Raw genomic sequence first — 14,394 nt, 5'->3', positions numbered from 1 at the left:
GGGTCGTCCCCGCTCCCCAAGGGCGCACGAGCTCCGGTCCTGCAGGCCAGGGTCGGAGCGGACTTGGAAGAGGTCATGGCGCGGGCGGGCTGCGCTGAGTGCAGGGTCGCGCCGGGAGGGGTGCGCGCGGGGAAGGGGGCGCGGGAGAATCCGGGGGTGGGGCGCGGGCAGGCTGCACTGGGCGTGGATCGGCGGTGATCCAGCCAGGGCGGGGCCGGCCGGGAGCCGGGAGCCAGAGCCACAGCTTAGCGGCCGAGACGCTCACAGCTATGGGCCGGGGGTCTCCGAGAGCTCAAGGGTCGCCGGCCTTGCCGCTGCTGCTGCTACTGCGGCTACCGTGGCAGGTGTGGGGGGCCGAGGCGTTTCTCGGTGAGTGGGAGCGCGCCCCTAGGGGCAGGGGAGGTCACTGTCAGGTGATGGAGGGTTTGAAACCTCGGGAATGTGCGGCTGGGAAGGAACAGGGAGGGTTTGGAAGGGTGTCCTGGGACCTATCCAGGGACTGTCACCTGTACTTGGGCTGGGGGTCCAGACTTGTGTACTCTACCTAGCTTCCACTGTGCCCACGACGAAGCAGAGTGGCAAGGACCGTTCCCCTGTGAGCAGCTGCCCTACCCCTCAAACCCCTCTGCCCTGATTCTCCGCGGGAACCACCCCCAGGCCCCATTTGCCAGTGAGAATGTTCCAGCACCTCCATCTCTTCCGGCTGAACAGGTTTTCCTCCTTCGGGAAGCCCCCAGCCCACTGGTCCTCTGGAGTCCCTGCTGTGCCTTCAGACTAGGGGACTAACTGTGGCCTCCATGCTCATGGATCACCCATGCTCACCCCCTCGTTCCAAGACCTTGGGGCAGTGTGTATATTGTTTATATTGTTGCCTTGTTTGGTTAGCTACAGAAGGACATCTTCAAACAGAAAGTGTTTAGCAGTGCCCTGGGGGCGGGGGAGGGGGGACTGAACTCAGCATCTTCCCAGTGTAACCTCTCCAAATCCTCTGTGAGATGGGGCTGGTAACAGCAACCTCTCCAAGTGGGTGGGAGGATTGGCCAAGTACTCTTTATCCTGTCCCTGGTGAGGAGACAGGCAGGGTGACCAGGGAGGAGGCTTGGAAGGCTGGGCTGGGCAGCCTGGGGGCGGTGGGTTCCAGAGCACTGTGGAGGGGGTACCCAACAAGGACAGGGTCCAGCTCTGTTCTGGGGCTGCCAAGGGTAGGAATGACAGCTCTCACACCCTTGAAGATGGTTCCCAGGCATTCTGCTGCTTCCTCCTCCTCATCCTGGGGTCAGGGAAGGGTGATTCAACCCCTGGGAGGGGTGGAGAGAAGCTCTATGCTCCCCAACACCACAATGGCTTCCCCAGTTTCCACTCCCATCTGCCTAGTCACCACAACTCCATCTCTACCTCCCTCTCCCTCATCAAGGTGCCAGAGGCCAGTGTGTGTGCGTAGGGCCATGAGGAGAACCCCTAATCCACGCCCACATATACACACAGGCACACCCTCCCCCTCTACCCTGGGAGGCCTGGGTCCAGCAAGACCTGGTTCTCTATAGCCAGTTAAGTCCTCTCCGGGCCGAGACACAGCTCCCTCCCCCTCTCCCCAGAAGCACTCAGACCCTTCCCCAAAACTGGCTCCTTAGCCTCCATTCCAAGACCATGCCCAACCCCCTCCCCAACTGCCTGATGATAACATCCAATCAGGGAGGGCTTCTTGGGGGAAGGGGACTCCTGGAGCTGTTGCTATTCCAAGTCTTTGAAGATGGGGTTTGGGGGAGGTCATGGAGGAGGGAAAGGAGTTGGGAGTGGACTGGCAATTGCTGAGCCACTTCCAAAGGCAGCCATCTCAACTTGGGCAGGACTGGGGCCAAGGCTGGGTGCAGATTGGGGATCTGTCAGTTCTGGGAGCTGGGCTTCCCCAGGGATTGAGTGCCAGAGGGGTGGGAGGGTTGCCTGCAGGCTCTGGGCTGTCTGGGGTCTGCTCCTACAGGGCGGTGTAGTTGAGAGTTACTGGGGCCCATGGCAGTGCTGGGAGCATTCCAGGGGAGCATTCCAGCCATCTCTGAGTAATGCTTGGCTCTCGTATTCCTCCTGGCACCCCCTGAAGCACACCCGGTCTGGAAGTACTCAGGCTTTGTCCCCCGGAACCTCCCCCTTGAAGACATGAGAAGGGGGCTTCTGGGCCAGGGTCCCTGGAAGCCCTGCCTCTAGCATGAAACCCCCAAGGACAGCTCTGAACATGGTGGGCTTCTCAGTAAACATTTAACTGTTGTTTTTCTCCGAGGGCGGTGGAGACACAGGCATCCTCTTCACAGATCTCTCACACTAAAGGCATCTGCTGCCTAGTCTAAAAATACCAGAGGCTACCTCCCCCTCCTTCCTCTCTGCACCGGGGGGCCTTGGTCTCATCCTTGTGACCTTTGACCCCAAGCCCTCCCCCAAGGTCAGTGGGGCTCCTGCTTCCCCAGCTGAACTGTCCTTCCCAGCCTCCTCTGTCCCTCTCCTGCAACCTCTTTGGGTGTTCCTCAGTTCCAAGGATGTCCCATGGGTGCCCACCCTCATCCAGGCTAAATCTTTGAGTGTTGAAGATGGACGGTCCTCCCTGCGACATTCTCTAACCCCATCCCTCTGTTGTCCCCACTCCCCTCTGTTCCTCAGGTCCCCCTCACCCTGCCCTCTGTTCTCACCCCAGGAAACACCCGTGGAGAGCCAGTCACCCCTCACTGGGTCCTGGATGCACCACCCTGGCGTGTGATCACCCTGGAGGAGCCGGTCAGTGCTGTGTCATCCCTTCCTCTGTGGGGGCACAGCCCCTTTGCCTCTCCCCAAATTTTATTGTGGTGGTTTTGCTGGGGTCCGTAGATTTCCCCCTACCCCCAGTCCTTTAGGCTCCTCCCCAAAGGGTTGGCAGGCAGGGGCAGGATGACATCTAGATTGCATGAGCCTGCACACATGGAAGTCATTTTCAGGCTTCCTCCCCCCTTTCTCTCCCTTTCCAGAACTATCTGGGCCACCCCATCCCATCAGGCAGAGGTGGGGCCAGGGTTTGTGAAGCTTGAAACTTTTCAGGGACCTCATTAAGCAAACACCGAAGTATCTTCCTTTTGCAAAGTTTATCAGAACACATGACCCTGTGGACACATTGTTGTCCCCTCCAGGGCCCTGCCATTGAAGGGCCTGAAACTTCAGCCTCATTGTCTCATGCAGGATCCACTTCTGTCCAGGGGCAGTGGTCACTCTCTTTGTGGCCCCCAGATGCAAGCCCATCCCATTTTGCTGCTCTAGGATTCTCTGCCCTAGCCTCCTCCCAACACCCACCCATCACACACTTCCAGAATAATCACGCCCCCACCTGCATGTGCCACACAGCGGTGCTGTAAACCAGAAGGCAAGCAGCTTCAATATGCCCATTTCACAGAGGGGCAAACTAAAGCCCAAGGAGGTGGGAGAAATTGCCCAAGGTCACTCAGCTATTTGGCCCAGAAGTCTGAGACCCACTAGGGTCCGAAAAACTTTGACCAATGTCAAACCATTGACCAATGTCCCCCAAACCTAGAGAGTCCTCTTCATCCTGAATTTTCAGGCAAGAAAGGACAATCCATTGTCTAAGCCAACAAGGAGGAAGGCAGGAGAGCACGGCCATGAAGGCTGGTAGGCTCCCACAGACCCAACAGCTCCCCACCGAGAGCCCTCAGTGGGTCGCCCAGACCCTCAGGGCCTACATTGAAGTGGTCAAGCATGGCACTGGCCCAAGCTTTGACGTCGTTTTCCTGGACGTCACCAGCAGAGGGAAAGGCTGGGCATGTACTGGGGTCACCCTGACTGTGGACCTTCCTCCTGGTCTGGTCTGGGCTGTGACCAAGAGGGGAATCCCAGAGGGACCTTGCTTTTCCCACTTATGGGCCCCTGACCCCAGGAAGCCTGCCAAGATGAAGACAGAGTTGAGGCAGGGAGTCTTATCTTATCCCAGAGGAAGGAAACACTCACATTTCAGGTCAGGGATGGGATGCACAGTGAGGGGCAGGGTCACTAAGAGGGCAAGAAGTGAGGACAGCAGGGGCCGCACCAGAGGGACAGAGAGAGGGGATCCTGGGGTGGGAGAGGGGCAGGAGGAGGCTTTTCATCTGGGCTGCCACCTTTCCTCAGTACAAATATTTTCTCAACAAAGCAGTGGCATTCCGGCCATATGAGCTCATGCTTGGGGCCTTGGGGGGCCCTTGGCCAAGGCAGGGGGCTGTCTGCTCCCCACCTGCAGAGGAAGGGCCCCACTCCAAGACTGTGAGCCTCTTGGCCTGCAGCCCAATCCAGTGCATTGTGGGATAAAAAGGAAGGGCCAGCGAGTGTGGGGGCCAGCATTCCGAAGACACAGCAGCTCTCCAGGAGGCTCCTGGACCAGCTCTGATTCTGGGGCCCAGCCAGGCTGCGTGGACAAGGGAGGCACATGGGGTCTTCCCACAGGATGGAAGAGTCAGAGGGTAGGGAAGGAGAGGCTGGCAGGCTGGCCCAGGCCCCCTCCTTACATCTTGCCAAGAAAGCCAGTGTTTTTCTCTTGGCCTGGGATGGGGGTCTGTGTTTACTTCATGAGATCAGTAAAACAGGTGTGGGGCAGGCCTACTAGAGGCCAAGGAAAATTTCAGGGTGGGGGCAGTTTGTCAGAATTGGAGGTGGAGGAATAAAGTCTGAATTCTACAGGGAGTGGGGAGAAGCAAGATACAGAAACACGAGGTTGTGAGGAGGCTGGAAGCTACATGATGTTTGTCCCCCCTCCCCGCAGCGCTGTCTTTAGGACCCCACTGTCCTCCCTGCCTAGAGGAAGCCTGGGCATGAAAGAGGAGGCAGGGCCAGAGGAAGGGCCCACTAACCTTGGGCAAGGCAGGGCGCTTTTCTGGGACCCCCTGTCTCTCTAGGGAGGAAGTGGTGTGCTTGTCGCAGGCTATGTCAAGTGGCTGTTTTCAGAACAACAAACATCCTGAATCGGGGAACATCTTTGTCTGCATGCTCACCCCCACACCCATCCATACCCACCAGGCCAAGTAGGGAGCCTGCTGCCCCCTGCCCCCAGGAACTCTCACCAGCTGGCTCCATATCCCACCTGCCTGCTATCTCAGTTCTACATTCCCTGCCTAGGTCTTGAAGCTAGACACCGGGCTGGTGGCCTTGGAGGCTGAAGGCCAGGAGCTCCTGCTGGAGCTGGAAAAGAACCAGTGAGTACCAGGCTGGGGAGGCGGCTGGGAGCCAGGACTACTCCTCTCTCTGGGGAATGGGGGGTGGGCAGTGCTGGGGGCAGGAACTGACAGAAACCCAGGAGGGAGGCTGGAGGGGGTGAGGGCCCCAAGGAGGTGCAGGTGGCAGGGAGAGTTACACCAGCCCATGACTGGCTCCCTTGAGGCCGAAGTGGACTGTTGGGGCTGAGTCAGCCCTGGTGTGGGGCACGTCCCTCGTCCAGGCCCTAGGAGCATGTTGTGGGCGCCCTGCTGGAAATGAGTGAGCATCACTCGTGGGTGCTTGAAGAGTATGCCGAGTCAAAAGAGAATCCAAGATGGATTCCAAAGATGGGCAAGCACTTCAGGCTGATGGAATGACAGGAACAAAGGATCAGTGGCTGCAAAGGACAATGTACATTCAGGATGGCAGTTTGTCTGGCCTGCCCAGAGGATCTCCATCTGCAGGGAAGGGAGCAGTGGGAAACGAATGTGGGTAGTCCCAGTGGGGCCAGATCACAGAAGGTCGTGTTAGTGCTGAGTGACCTGGATGGTTCAGAGACAAAGATTTTTGAGTTGGTGAACGAGCAGGCAGAGCTGGATGGGATGGGGTGGGCAACCAAGATAGAGTGTGCGGTCTTAAAACCATTCAGACTATATTATCAACAGCTATTCAGTTACCAAGTGCTTATTTCATTGCAGGCGCTGCTCTAAGCGCTCTATACATGTTTTATTTTCCCTCATGGAGTCAGATGGACTGGGAATAAACTCTAGTTCCACCATGCCTCACCACACAGTTTCTCTGGGGTTTCGTGTCCCCACACATTAAATATCACCTGCTTCCTAGGGTTTTGTGCGTGCATGGAGTGGGTAGCAAAGCTGGAAGAGGTGGAGGAAAGACTGGGAGTAGAGACGCAGGCATCACAGGTCTGTCTGTGGGGCAGTCTGTAGGTAAAGAGGTCAAGGCGAGGTCAGGGTCAAGGATTTTCTTTAAAGAAGAGAGATTGACTTATGGGTGATCCATCTTGGTGGGAAGGACCCTGGTGAGATGGAGCCTGAAGATGGAATCATTCCTGGAGTGGGGTCTGCAGAAGGTGGGGACAGGGAGCCCTGCTCTGACAGGCAGGGCAGGAGCAGGTTGAGGCAGGTGTGGATTCTGTTTCTTCTGGAAGCAGGGAGTGAGCACCACTGAAGAACAGGTGGGGAGATATGTAGGGTCTGGGGCCAGAGGAGAAGATTTGAAAGAACTTTGAGTCAAGGAGGTGGACTAGAAAGAGGGTTGACCAGATGCACAGCAAGGGTAGGAAGCAGGCAGGGCCACCTAGCGAGTTCAAACTCCCATATTTCTTTGGCTCAAATCCCACCTCCTTGGCAGTGTCTCCCCTCCTGCCCAGCCCTAGACCTGTGGAGCCCGGTGCCTACTGCAGGCCCCCTGGGAACCACAAATTCTTCCCCTACTCCTGCTCCTCCCTGGTTCTTCCCACACTTCCGCTTCCCATATCTGAGCCATCACCAAGGCTGCTTCCTGCCCTTCATCTTTCTCCTCCCTCTAGCCTAAGGGAGGCTACAAACTCAACAGCTGTCCCTATCCTAAGACACACTTGGGTGCTTCTTAAGTGCTAGCCCTGCTCCTCACTCATAAAACTGCTCAATTAGCATTCAGGGAGGAAAGCTGGAGGGCATCCCTCAGGAGGCAGGGCTGAATCCAGTGATTCCTACAACACCCCCTCCTAGCAGGCTGCTGGCTCCAGGATACAGAGAAACCCACTACAGCCCAGATGGGCAGCCCGTGGTGCTGGTCCCCAACCATACGGTGAGATACTTCCATGGGTTCCGAGGACAGGGTGAGGGTGTTGGGGGATGTACTCCCCAAGGACCTCCCCACCATGCCTCTGTCATTCTCGTCTTGCTCCTAAGGAGAGGCAGGAGCCAGCCCACCACCCTGCCCTCTCTCTTGCCCCTTCCACTTCAGCCATGGCTGAGATTTGGGGCTGTGTCCCTTGTTCTCCAGGATCATTGTCACTACCATGGGCGTGTGAGAGGCTTCCCAGACTCCTGGGTCATCCTTAGCACCTGCTTTGGGATGAGGTGAGGAGTTCTAGGGGAGGAGGCTGGGCCTGGGGCTGGGGTAAGAGTTCCCTCACACCCCCCTCTGCACCTTTCTGCACTTTAGGGGCCTAATCACGCTGAATAGCAATGCCAGTTATTATGTGCATCCCTGGCCAGCTGAGGACGCTGAGAATGTCTCAACTCACAAGATCTTCCGGACAGAGCAGCTGCTCAGCTGGAAAGGATCGTGTGGCCACAGCGACTCTGGAGACAAAGGAGATATGGCCAGCTTTTCTCATGCCACCCAGATCAGGGTCAGGGGCACACACAGGGTGGGAGTGGGAATGCAGTATTCACAGCCCTCCAAATCAGAAGAGACAACAATGCACAGCATGGGTTCAGGGGCTCCTGTCCTTATATTTTTATTTGGAAGCTGGAGAAAGGTTCTAGCAGAAATTTAAAGTTAGCTTTGAGCTTTCCGGGGATTGGGGTTAGTGGCCAGGGCTCAAGCCTAGCGGCCTGCCACTCAGGGTCACTGTTGCCTCTCCCCAGGAGAGGCGGGAGGTCCGCAGGAGCCGGAGGTACCTGGAGCTGTACATAGTGGCTGACCATACCCTGGTGAGAGGAGACCCAGGGGGCTGGTGGCCAGGATGCGGCCAGCTCAGCCTCTCACTCTGTCATATTGTGCCTTTCCAGTTCTTGACCCAGCACCAGAACTTGAACCACACCAAACAGCGTCTGCTGGAAATCACCAACTATGTGGACCAGGTTGGGGGTGGTGGGAAGAAAGCCCTAATGGGGGTGACCCAGACAAGGGGTGGGCAGGTCCTAAAGGGATGTGACAGGCTTGGAGATGAGGAGCGGGAAGGAGGGGAAAACAGAGGGGCACTCCCACAGAGGGGGGGGGGCCCAGTGGTGTACATGGTCCCCCTCTTCAGGCCTGTCCCATCCTCACCACAGATTCTCAGGACTCTGGACATACAGGTAGCGCTGGCCGGCCTGGAAGTGTGGACCAAGCAGGACCAGAGCCCTGTCACACCGGACGCCAACGCCACTCTCTGGGCCTTCCTGCAGTGGCACCGAATGCTGTGGGCGCGGCAGACGCACGACTCCGCGCAGCTGCTCACGTGGGTGCCCCCGATCCCCAAGCGGGTCCCCGCCGGGTGGTGGCAACTCCTGGCCCCACCCGGTCACGCTGCGCTCCACCCTCAGGGGCCGCACCTTTCGCGGCAACACTGTGGGCCTAGCGCCCATCGAGGGTATGTGCCGTGCAGAGAGCTCTGGAGGCGTGAGCATGGTGAGCTCCCCCTGCGATGGAACGGAAAGAGACGCGTGGGGAGTGGTTCCCACAGCCTGCAATGACCGTCTCTGCGTCCTCCCAGGACCACTCGGAGCTCCCCATTGGCGCTGCAGCGACCATGGCGCACGAGATAGGCCACAGCCTCGGCCTCAGCCACGACCCCGATGGCTGCTGCGTGGAAGCAGCGGACGAGCAGGGTGGCTGCGTCATGGCAGCAGCCACTGGGTACTGGTGCCCCGGTAGGGGTAGGGGCTGCTGAGCAGGCTTTGCTAGACCTGGGTCCCTTCCTCGGCGGCATTCCTTTGGGCGAATGGTTATCCCTCAGTTTCCTCTTCTGTAAAATAGGGAGATGATCATAGTACCTGCCCAGACAATTGTTTTTTAGGCTTAAATAGAGGAAACGCAGGGAAAGTGGATTCTCAAGAATATGAAGATTATTTTCGGAACAGCCTAGAGGTTATTCCATCCTCGGGAGTAGAGGCGCTAGTTTCGTAATCAGATTTGAGTCCTGGGCTGCCCCCTCCTAATGTCACACCCTTCCCATCTCAGGCTCCCTGTGTGAGTTTTCGCGGGTTACTTACCCACTCTGGGCTCTGCCTCTAAAGGATTCGAGTCACCCATCGCTCAGGCAGTGTCCGCTCATTCCGCAGCTTTGTGGCTAAGCAAAGGGGGTCGGAGTGAGCGGGTATCAGAGATTAGTTGAGGGGGGTGGTCGCCTCACGTCCGACGCCCTTCCGGGTCCGTAGGCACCCGTTTCCGCGAGTGTTCAGTGCCTGCAGCCGCCGCCAGCTGCGCGCCTTCTACCGTAAGGGGGGAGGCGCGTGCCTATCCAACGCGCCGGACTCCGGGCTCCTGGTGCCCCGGACACGCTGCGGGAACGGCTTCGTGGAGGAGGGCGAGGAGTGCGACTGCGGCGCCAGCCAGGTCAGGTCCGCGCGCGGCTCCGGTAGACCAAGGCTGGCCCCGCCCACACCCTCCTCCAAGTTCCCGGCGCTGCTCACTCACCTGGTCCCTCCTCGCCTTTCCGGCTCCAGGAGTGCTTGGACCCCTGCTGCTTCGCGCATAACTGCTCGTTGCGTGCGGGGGCCCAGTGTTCCCACGGGGACTGCTGCGCGCGCTGCCTGGTGAGGGCCAGAGAGGCTCGGAGGTGAGGGTGGAGGGGCGCTTGGGAGCTGGCCTGTTGGTCTTGGCTGGTTGGCGCCTTCCAGTCCCCTGCGGGTGCTGGCTCTACTGTGTGCTTGGTCCACCTGGCTCTCCTGCTGGGCTCTCCCGCTGGGCTCTCCCGCTGCTGAGCCTCGCTCTCAGCTTGGCTCTCTCACTGTCTTTTGTCTCTGTGCCTCGGACGCCCTCCCGCCACCCGGGTCACATGCATAGTTGAAGCCTGCGGGCGCGCCGTGCCGCCGGGCTGCGGGCGACTGTGACCTCCCTGAGTTCTGCACGGGCGCCTCTCCCTACTGCCCTCCAGACATTTACCTGTTGGATGGCTCGCCCTGCGCCAGCGGCCGCGGCTACTGCCGGGACGGCGCGTGTCCCACGCTCGAGCAGCAGTGCCAGCAGCTCTGGGGGCCTGGTGAGAAGACTCTCATGCCTTTGCACCCCATCCCCATCCTTGGGTCTGAGCAATTTTCTATTCTAGGGAAGCTGGGAGCGGGGAACTGATGGGACCGGGGAGGAGCGTGATTCCCATCTGGGCTGCCTCCAGACCCACCCATGCTTCCCCAGGCTCCCGCCCAGCCCCAGAAGCCTGTTTCCAGGTACTGAACTCTGTAGGAGACGCCCGTGGGAACTGCGGCCAGGACGACAAGGGCGGCTTTGTATCTTGTGCTCAAAGGTGGGGATGGGAGCAGAGAGAGCAGAAGCTGGGGAGTGGATTGGGGAAGGGGTATGCTTCACCCTGTTTGACCACCCTCCACTTGGTCCCTAGGGATGTGCAGTGTGGGAAGCTGCAGTGCCAGGGCGGGGAGCAGAACCCACTGGCACCACACACGATGCCGGTGGATTCTAACTTCCGTCTAGGCAGTAAGGAGGTGACCTGCAGGGGAGCTTTCCTGCTACCCAGTGCCCAGCTCTACCTGCCTAACTTGGGTCTGGTAGAGCCAGGCACCCAGTGTGGACCTAGAATGGTGAGCCCTGCCCACTGGACCCCTCCCTGCCACTTGAGTCCCCAAGTGTCACTCCCCCTCACTGCCCAGTGAACACCTCTGCCCATAGGTGTGCCAGGACAGGCACTGCCAGAACACTACCTTCTGGGAGCTGGAACATTGCCTGACTGCCTGCCATGGCCATGGGGTGAGTGGCCCGAAAAGTGGGGAAGGTGACCTTGAGGTCCCTGATCTCATGGGACCCTCCTTCTCTCTTTTCCTCTGCAGGTTTGCAATAGTAACCACAACTGCCACTGCGATCTGGGATGGGCGCCGCCCTCCTGTGACAAGCCAGGATTAGGTGGTAGCACGGACAGCGGCCCTGTGCAGTCTGAAAGTGCGCCAATGGGGGCCAAGTAGGGAGGGGCACGTGGTGCGCCCGCTCAGGACTCAGCCCCGCCATGTCTTCCTCAGACCAGGATGCCTTCCTGCTGGCAGTGATCTTTAGCTTCCTGCTGCCCCTGCTCCCTGGGGCTGGCCTGGCTTGGTGCTACTATGGGCAGCCAGGATCCTGGCTCCAGCAGTGCTTCTGCGGCTCAAGGAGGGACCCCATGTGCAGTGGGTAGGCTCTGAGGGCTCAGGTCCCTGTTACCTGAACCCATTCCTGTGACTCCTGCTTCTCAGAGCTCTGTTGGGCCTGGGGCAGCTGGGCGGGGTCCTTCGGCCTTACCCCCAGGTGCAGAGAGGCAGCAGAGGCAGTGGAAAGAAGCCTTGAGCTGGAGGCACCAGTGGCCTCCAGTCTAGCCAATGGTGTGGGTCCCTGCAGGTTCCTCTACCCCTTCCCATTACTGTGGTTTAGCTCCTTTTGTCCATTCCCCTGTTTCTCCCACCAGGGGGCTGCTTCACCCTCGACTTTACCCAGTTTTCCACTAATAATGCAGTTTCTGCTCCACTCTGTCCTTAGAGACCTCTCCAGCCTCTCGCATGAGCTTTCAGCCAACTGACACTTCCTTTGCCTAAATCTCTGCCGTTACCCGCTTTGAGTTCCCAAATGCTGGGCCCAGCACATCATTTTACTTCATACCACCAATGGGCTATGGTGCTGGCTGTCCTTGTGCAAGGGTTCGCCCCTAACCCAGTTCTCCATGACCTGGGAGGAGGGTCCCATAATACCAAGCACAATTCACTTAGGGCTGCCTCTTCACTGGGCGCTGGGCAAGGCAGCGCTTTGTGGCCACATCTGACACAGCCTGGCCTCGGGAGTGCTCCAGGCAAGCTGAGGGAGAGGGGAGAGTTTGGGCTGGAGATGGGGACAGACGGCACCCCAACAGGGGTAGGGCATCAACCAGGTCCCAGGTGCCAGCCGAGAAGGCCTTGACACAATGAACAGTGATTTCAGTTGGTGGGCAGAGGTGCAAGGTGGTCAGAGCTTGGTGTATCAACATGAGGGGGACTTCAAGGGGTGGTGGTGACTGCATGTCATTGCCAGGGGGGAGTATTGAGGGCATCAGGGACATGGAAGGAAGTGGAGGCCCTGGGAGATGGGGCATGAGCAGCGAAGCATGGCTTAGAGTCATTGAGGGCAGCAGGGCCACCCAATGGCAAGGAGCGCAGGCAGAGCTGCCATTGAGGAAGAAGTCCACCCTTCTTGGGGACCTGAGTGATGCCAACATCTGGAGGGTGCCAGAATACTGGGGTGGTGCCAGAATGTGGGAGAAATGCCAGGGCTAGAGAAAGTGCCTGCAGACCTGGGAGGGCCTGGAGCCTGGACCCCAAGGGCTCCTTTTATGAGGGAACAGGAAGGGAGCTAGAGAGAGTGACGTGGAGCAGAAGGGTAGAGACTCAGTCAACACAGAAGGCAGCATAGAACGCAAAACTTGGGCTGGGCACGTGCTGCCGGCTGTAGGGAAGCAGCTCGGGGGGTGCCCTGCTCAGTATCACTGTTCCAACCTCCTGGCCTCTTACCCCGCTGTTCAGGCCCAAAGATGGTCCACGCAGGGACCACCCCCTGGGCAGTGTTCACCCCATGGAGTTGGGCCTGATGACCATTGGAGAGCCCCGACCCCTGGGTGAGTGAGGCTCAGGGGGAAATAGGGAGGGAAGTAAAGGGATGGACCTTTGGGCCCCCTCCTCACCACTTAGCATCCAGCCACCTTGAGTCCCCAGAGCCCTACCTGCCCCAGGGACTCCTGCCAACTGTGTTCACAGCACTAGTTCTCCACTCACTGTTCCCAGACCTTGAGATCTCTGCTACCGCCCAACAGCCACCTTGAAAAGCCTGTGCCCCGTCGCCCTGCCTGCACCCCAAGGTAGGTGGGGACCCTGATGTGGGAGCCTCCACCTCCCATTGCTCATCCACCCACCTCTGTTGCCTCTCAGCTCATTGTCCCCTACTCTGGGGTTTCTGAGTTTGGGTTATTATGGAAATGAAGTGTGACCACATGGAGAAGCTATTGTCCTGGAGGCCAGATGCTGGAAGCCTCCAGAGTGGGGGAAGGAAAAATTATGGCTCTTCCTGAGTCATTTGTCCTCATCTGTCCCTCCCCCCTCACATGACTTGCAGCCTGAGCTCCCAGACCTCAGGGGATGATCCTTCCCCCACTTTATTATCAACAGGTCAAGTCCAGAAGCCAAGACCCTGTCTCTGATGAGAAGGGGATCCTGAGATGAGGACACTTGAAGACAAGTGGCTGCTGACAGCCACTCCAGGCACTTGGAGCCCGGGGGCAGAGCCAGCGAGTAAGCTGACCTCCTGCACCTTCAGGCAGCTTGAAAATTTCTTCCCAGAGTTACCTCCGCCCTACTCACTCTAGGACCCCTAGAGCATCAGAATTTGCCCAATAGTGTCCCAGTTCCTTAAGGCTGGGGCTCCTGGTAGGGTACACGGGCCAGGCCAAAAATCTATCTGTTATGTAAGACTCTGTTATGTAAAACTTCCCCTGACTGAAAGAGGCTGGTGGGGTGGCCAGTTGGCTCAGTTGGTCAGAGCGCAGTGCTCCTAACACCAAGGTTGCTGGTTCGATTCTCACATGGGCCAGTGAGCTGCTCCCTCCACAACTAGATTGAAAACAACGACTTGACTTGGAGCTGATGGGTCCTGGAAAAATACACTGTTCCCCAATATTCCCCAATAAAAATTAAAAAAGCAAACTAACAAAAAAGAGGCTGACAGCTCTATCATTATCAGACTTTATTAAAGGAACTTACATAGGATGCATATCTTGGGCAGTGGCAAGACCAAGTGGCTATCCTCCATGCCATGTGGCAGGTGCTAAAGGGTTCCATAGGATGGATAGGGGTGCCAGGGTGTGACATGCTCAGGTAAGGGGATAACGCCTTACACGGGTAAGACAAGGGCGTATTCCAGGAACCAGTATGCCTGGGGCACAGAGGAGGGGTCAATCAGACAGTCTTTGAGGGGATTTATGGGAAGCAATCTCTGTTCTGGTCCAGAGGATTTGGCAGCAGTCAGGCAGTGGTCACGTCATGTCACAGTCTCTCCTCTACACCAGTAATCCAAGGAGCAAAGGTCACATAGTCACTGACCTCCTGTCATCAGGGCAGTCTGGGTCACACTGGGCACTGGGAGAGGACTCTGTCCAGGAGCTTGGGGGTGTGTGCTGCATGCGCTTCACCTAGACTTAGCTCTGCAGAGGGCAGTGGCTGCTGGGCCAGAGCCTGGACTCAGGGAACCTACATTTCAGACTGAGGTCACTTCCCTGGAGCCTGGCCCCTGCAAAATAACAAAATCCTTGGGCTCTTCCTTCCTATTCCT

The 14,394-nt window shown here is 58.1% G+C and overlaps 1 protein-coding gene and 1 long non-coding RNA gene across 6 annotated transcripts; one reads left to right on the top strand and one right to left on the bottom strand.

Annotated features, from left to right (window-relative positions):
• The first annotated feature begins 215 nt into the window (after positions 1–215).
• LOC109448479 (disintegrin and metalloproteinase domain-containing protein 33) lies at positions 216–13,777 on the top strand. Of its 5 annotated transcripts, XM_019733850.2 has the most exons (22): positions 216–369; positions 2,681–2,760; positions 5,116–5,192; positions 6,924–7,002; positions 7,201–7,277; positions 7,363–7,552; positions 7,791–7,856; positions 7,935–8,006; positions 8,199–8,365; positions 8,451–8,535; positions 8,621–8,763; positions 9,285–9,462; positions 9,573–9,662; positions 9,913–10,108; positions 10,261–10,369; positions 10,463–10,661; positions 10,750–10,827; positions 10,908–11,016; positions 11,094–11,241; positions 12,597–12,688; positions 12,855–12,928; positions 13,236–13,777. In XM_019733850.2, exons 1-21 carry the CDS (start codon positions 270–272, stop codon positions 12,890–12,892), a joined length of 2,373 nt encoding a protein of 790 aa, XP_019589409.2. In that variant the 5' UTR covers positions 216–269; the 3' UTR covers positions 12,893–12,928; positions 13,236–13,777. The 5 variants fall into 5 exon arrangements, with proteins under 5 accessions (XP_019589409.2, XP_074173754.1, XP_019589408.2 ...); XM_074317653.1 differs by having other exon boundaries at positions 8,451–8,777; XM_019733849.2 differs by lacking the exons at positions 12,597–12,688; positions 12,855–12,928; positions 13,236–13,777 and adding an exon at positions 11,811–12,012.
• LOC141568182 (uncharacterized) lies at positions 8,736–9,665 on the bottom strand. Its single transcript, XR_012491226.1, has 3 exons — positions 9,544–9,665; positions 9,120–9,196; positions 8,736–8,872 (listed from the first exon to the last, which is right to left on the bottom strand). It is a non-coding gene; the product is annotated as an uncharacterized LOC141568182 (long non-coding RNA).
• Positions 13,778–14,394: the final 617 nt, after the last annotated feature.

This window comes from Rhinolophus sinicus, linkage group LG13 (assembly GCF_036562045.2).
Source record: "Rhinolophus sinicus isolate RSC01 linkage group LG13, ASM3656204v1, whole genome shotgun sequence".
Taxonomy (NCBI): Eukaryota; Metazoa; Chordata; class Mammalia; order Chiroptera; family Rhinolophidae; genus Rhinolophus; species Rhinolophus sinicus.
This window is presented reverse-complemented; position numbering and strand designations above follow the sequence as displayed.

Bases quoted from the DNA above. Each gene is read 5' to 3' on its own strand.
- LOC109448479 (XM_074317651.1), top strand. From the start codon at position 270: ATGGGCCGGGGGTCTCCGAGAGCTCAAGGGTCGCCGGCCTTGCCGCTG. The intron at 7,857-7,934 runs GTGAGAGGAGAC...GTGCCTTTCCAG, and splicing joins TAGTGGCTGACCATACCCTG to TTCTTGACCCAGCACCAGAA. The intron at 10,828-10,907 runs GTGAGTGGCCCG...TTTCCTCTGCAG, and splicing joins CTGCCTGCCATGGCCATGGG to GTTTGCAATAGTAACCACAA.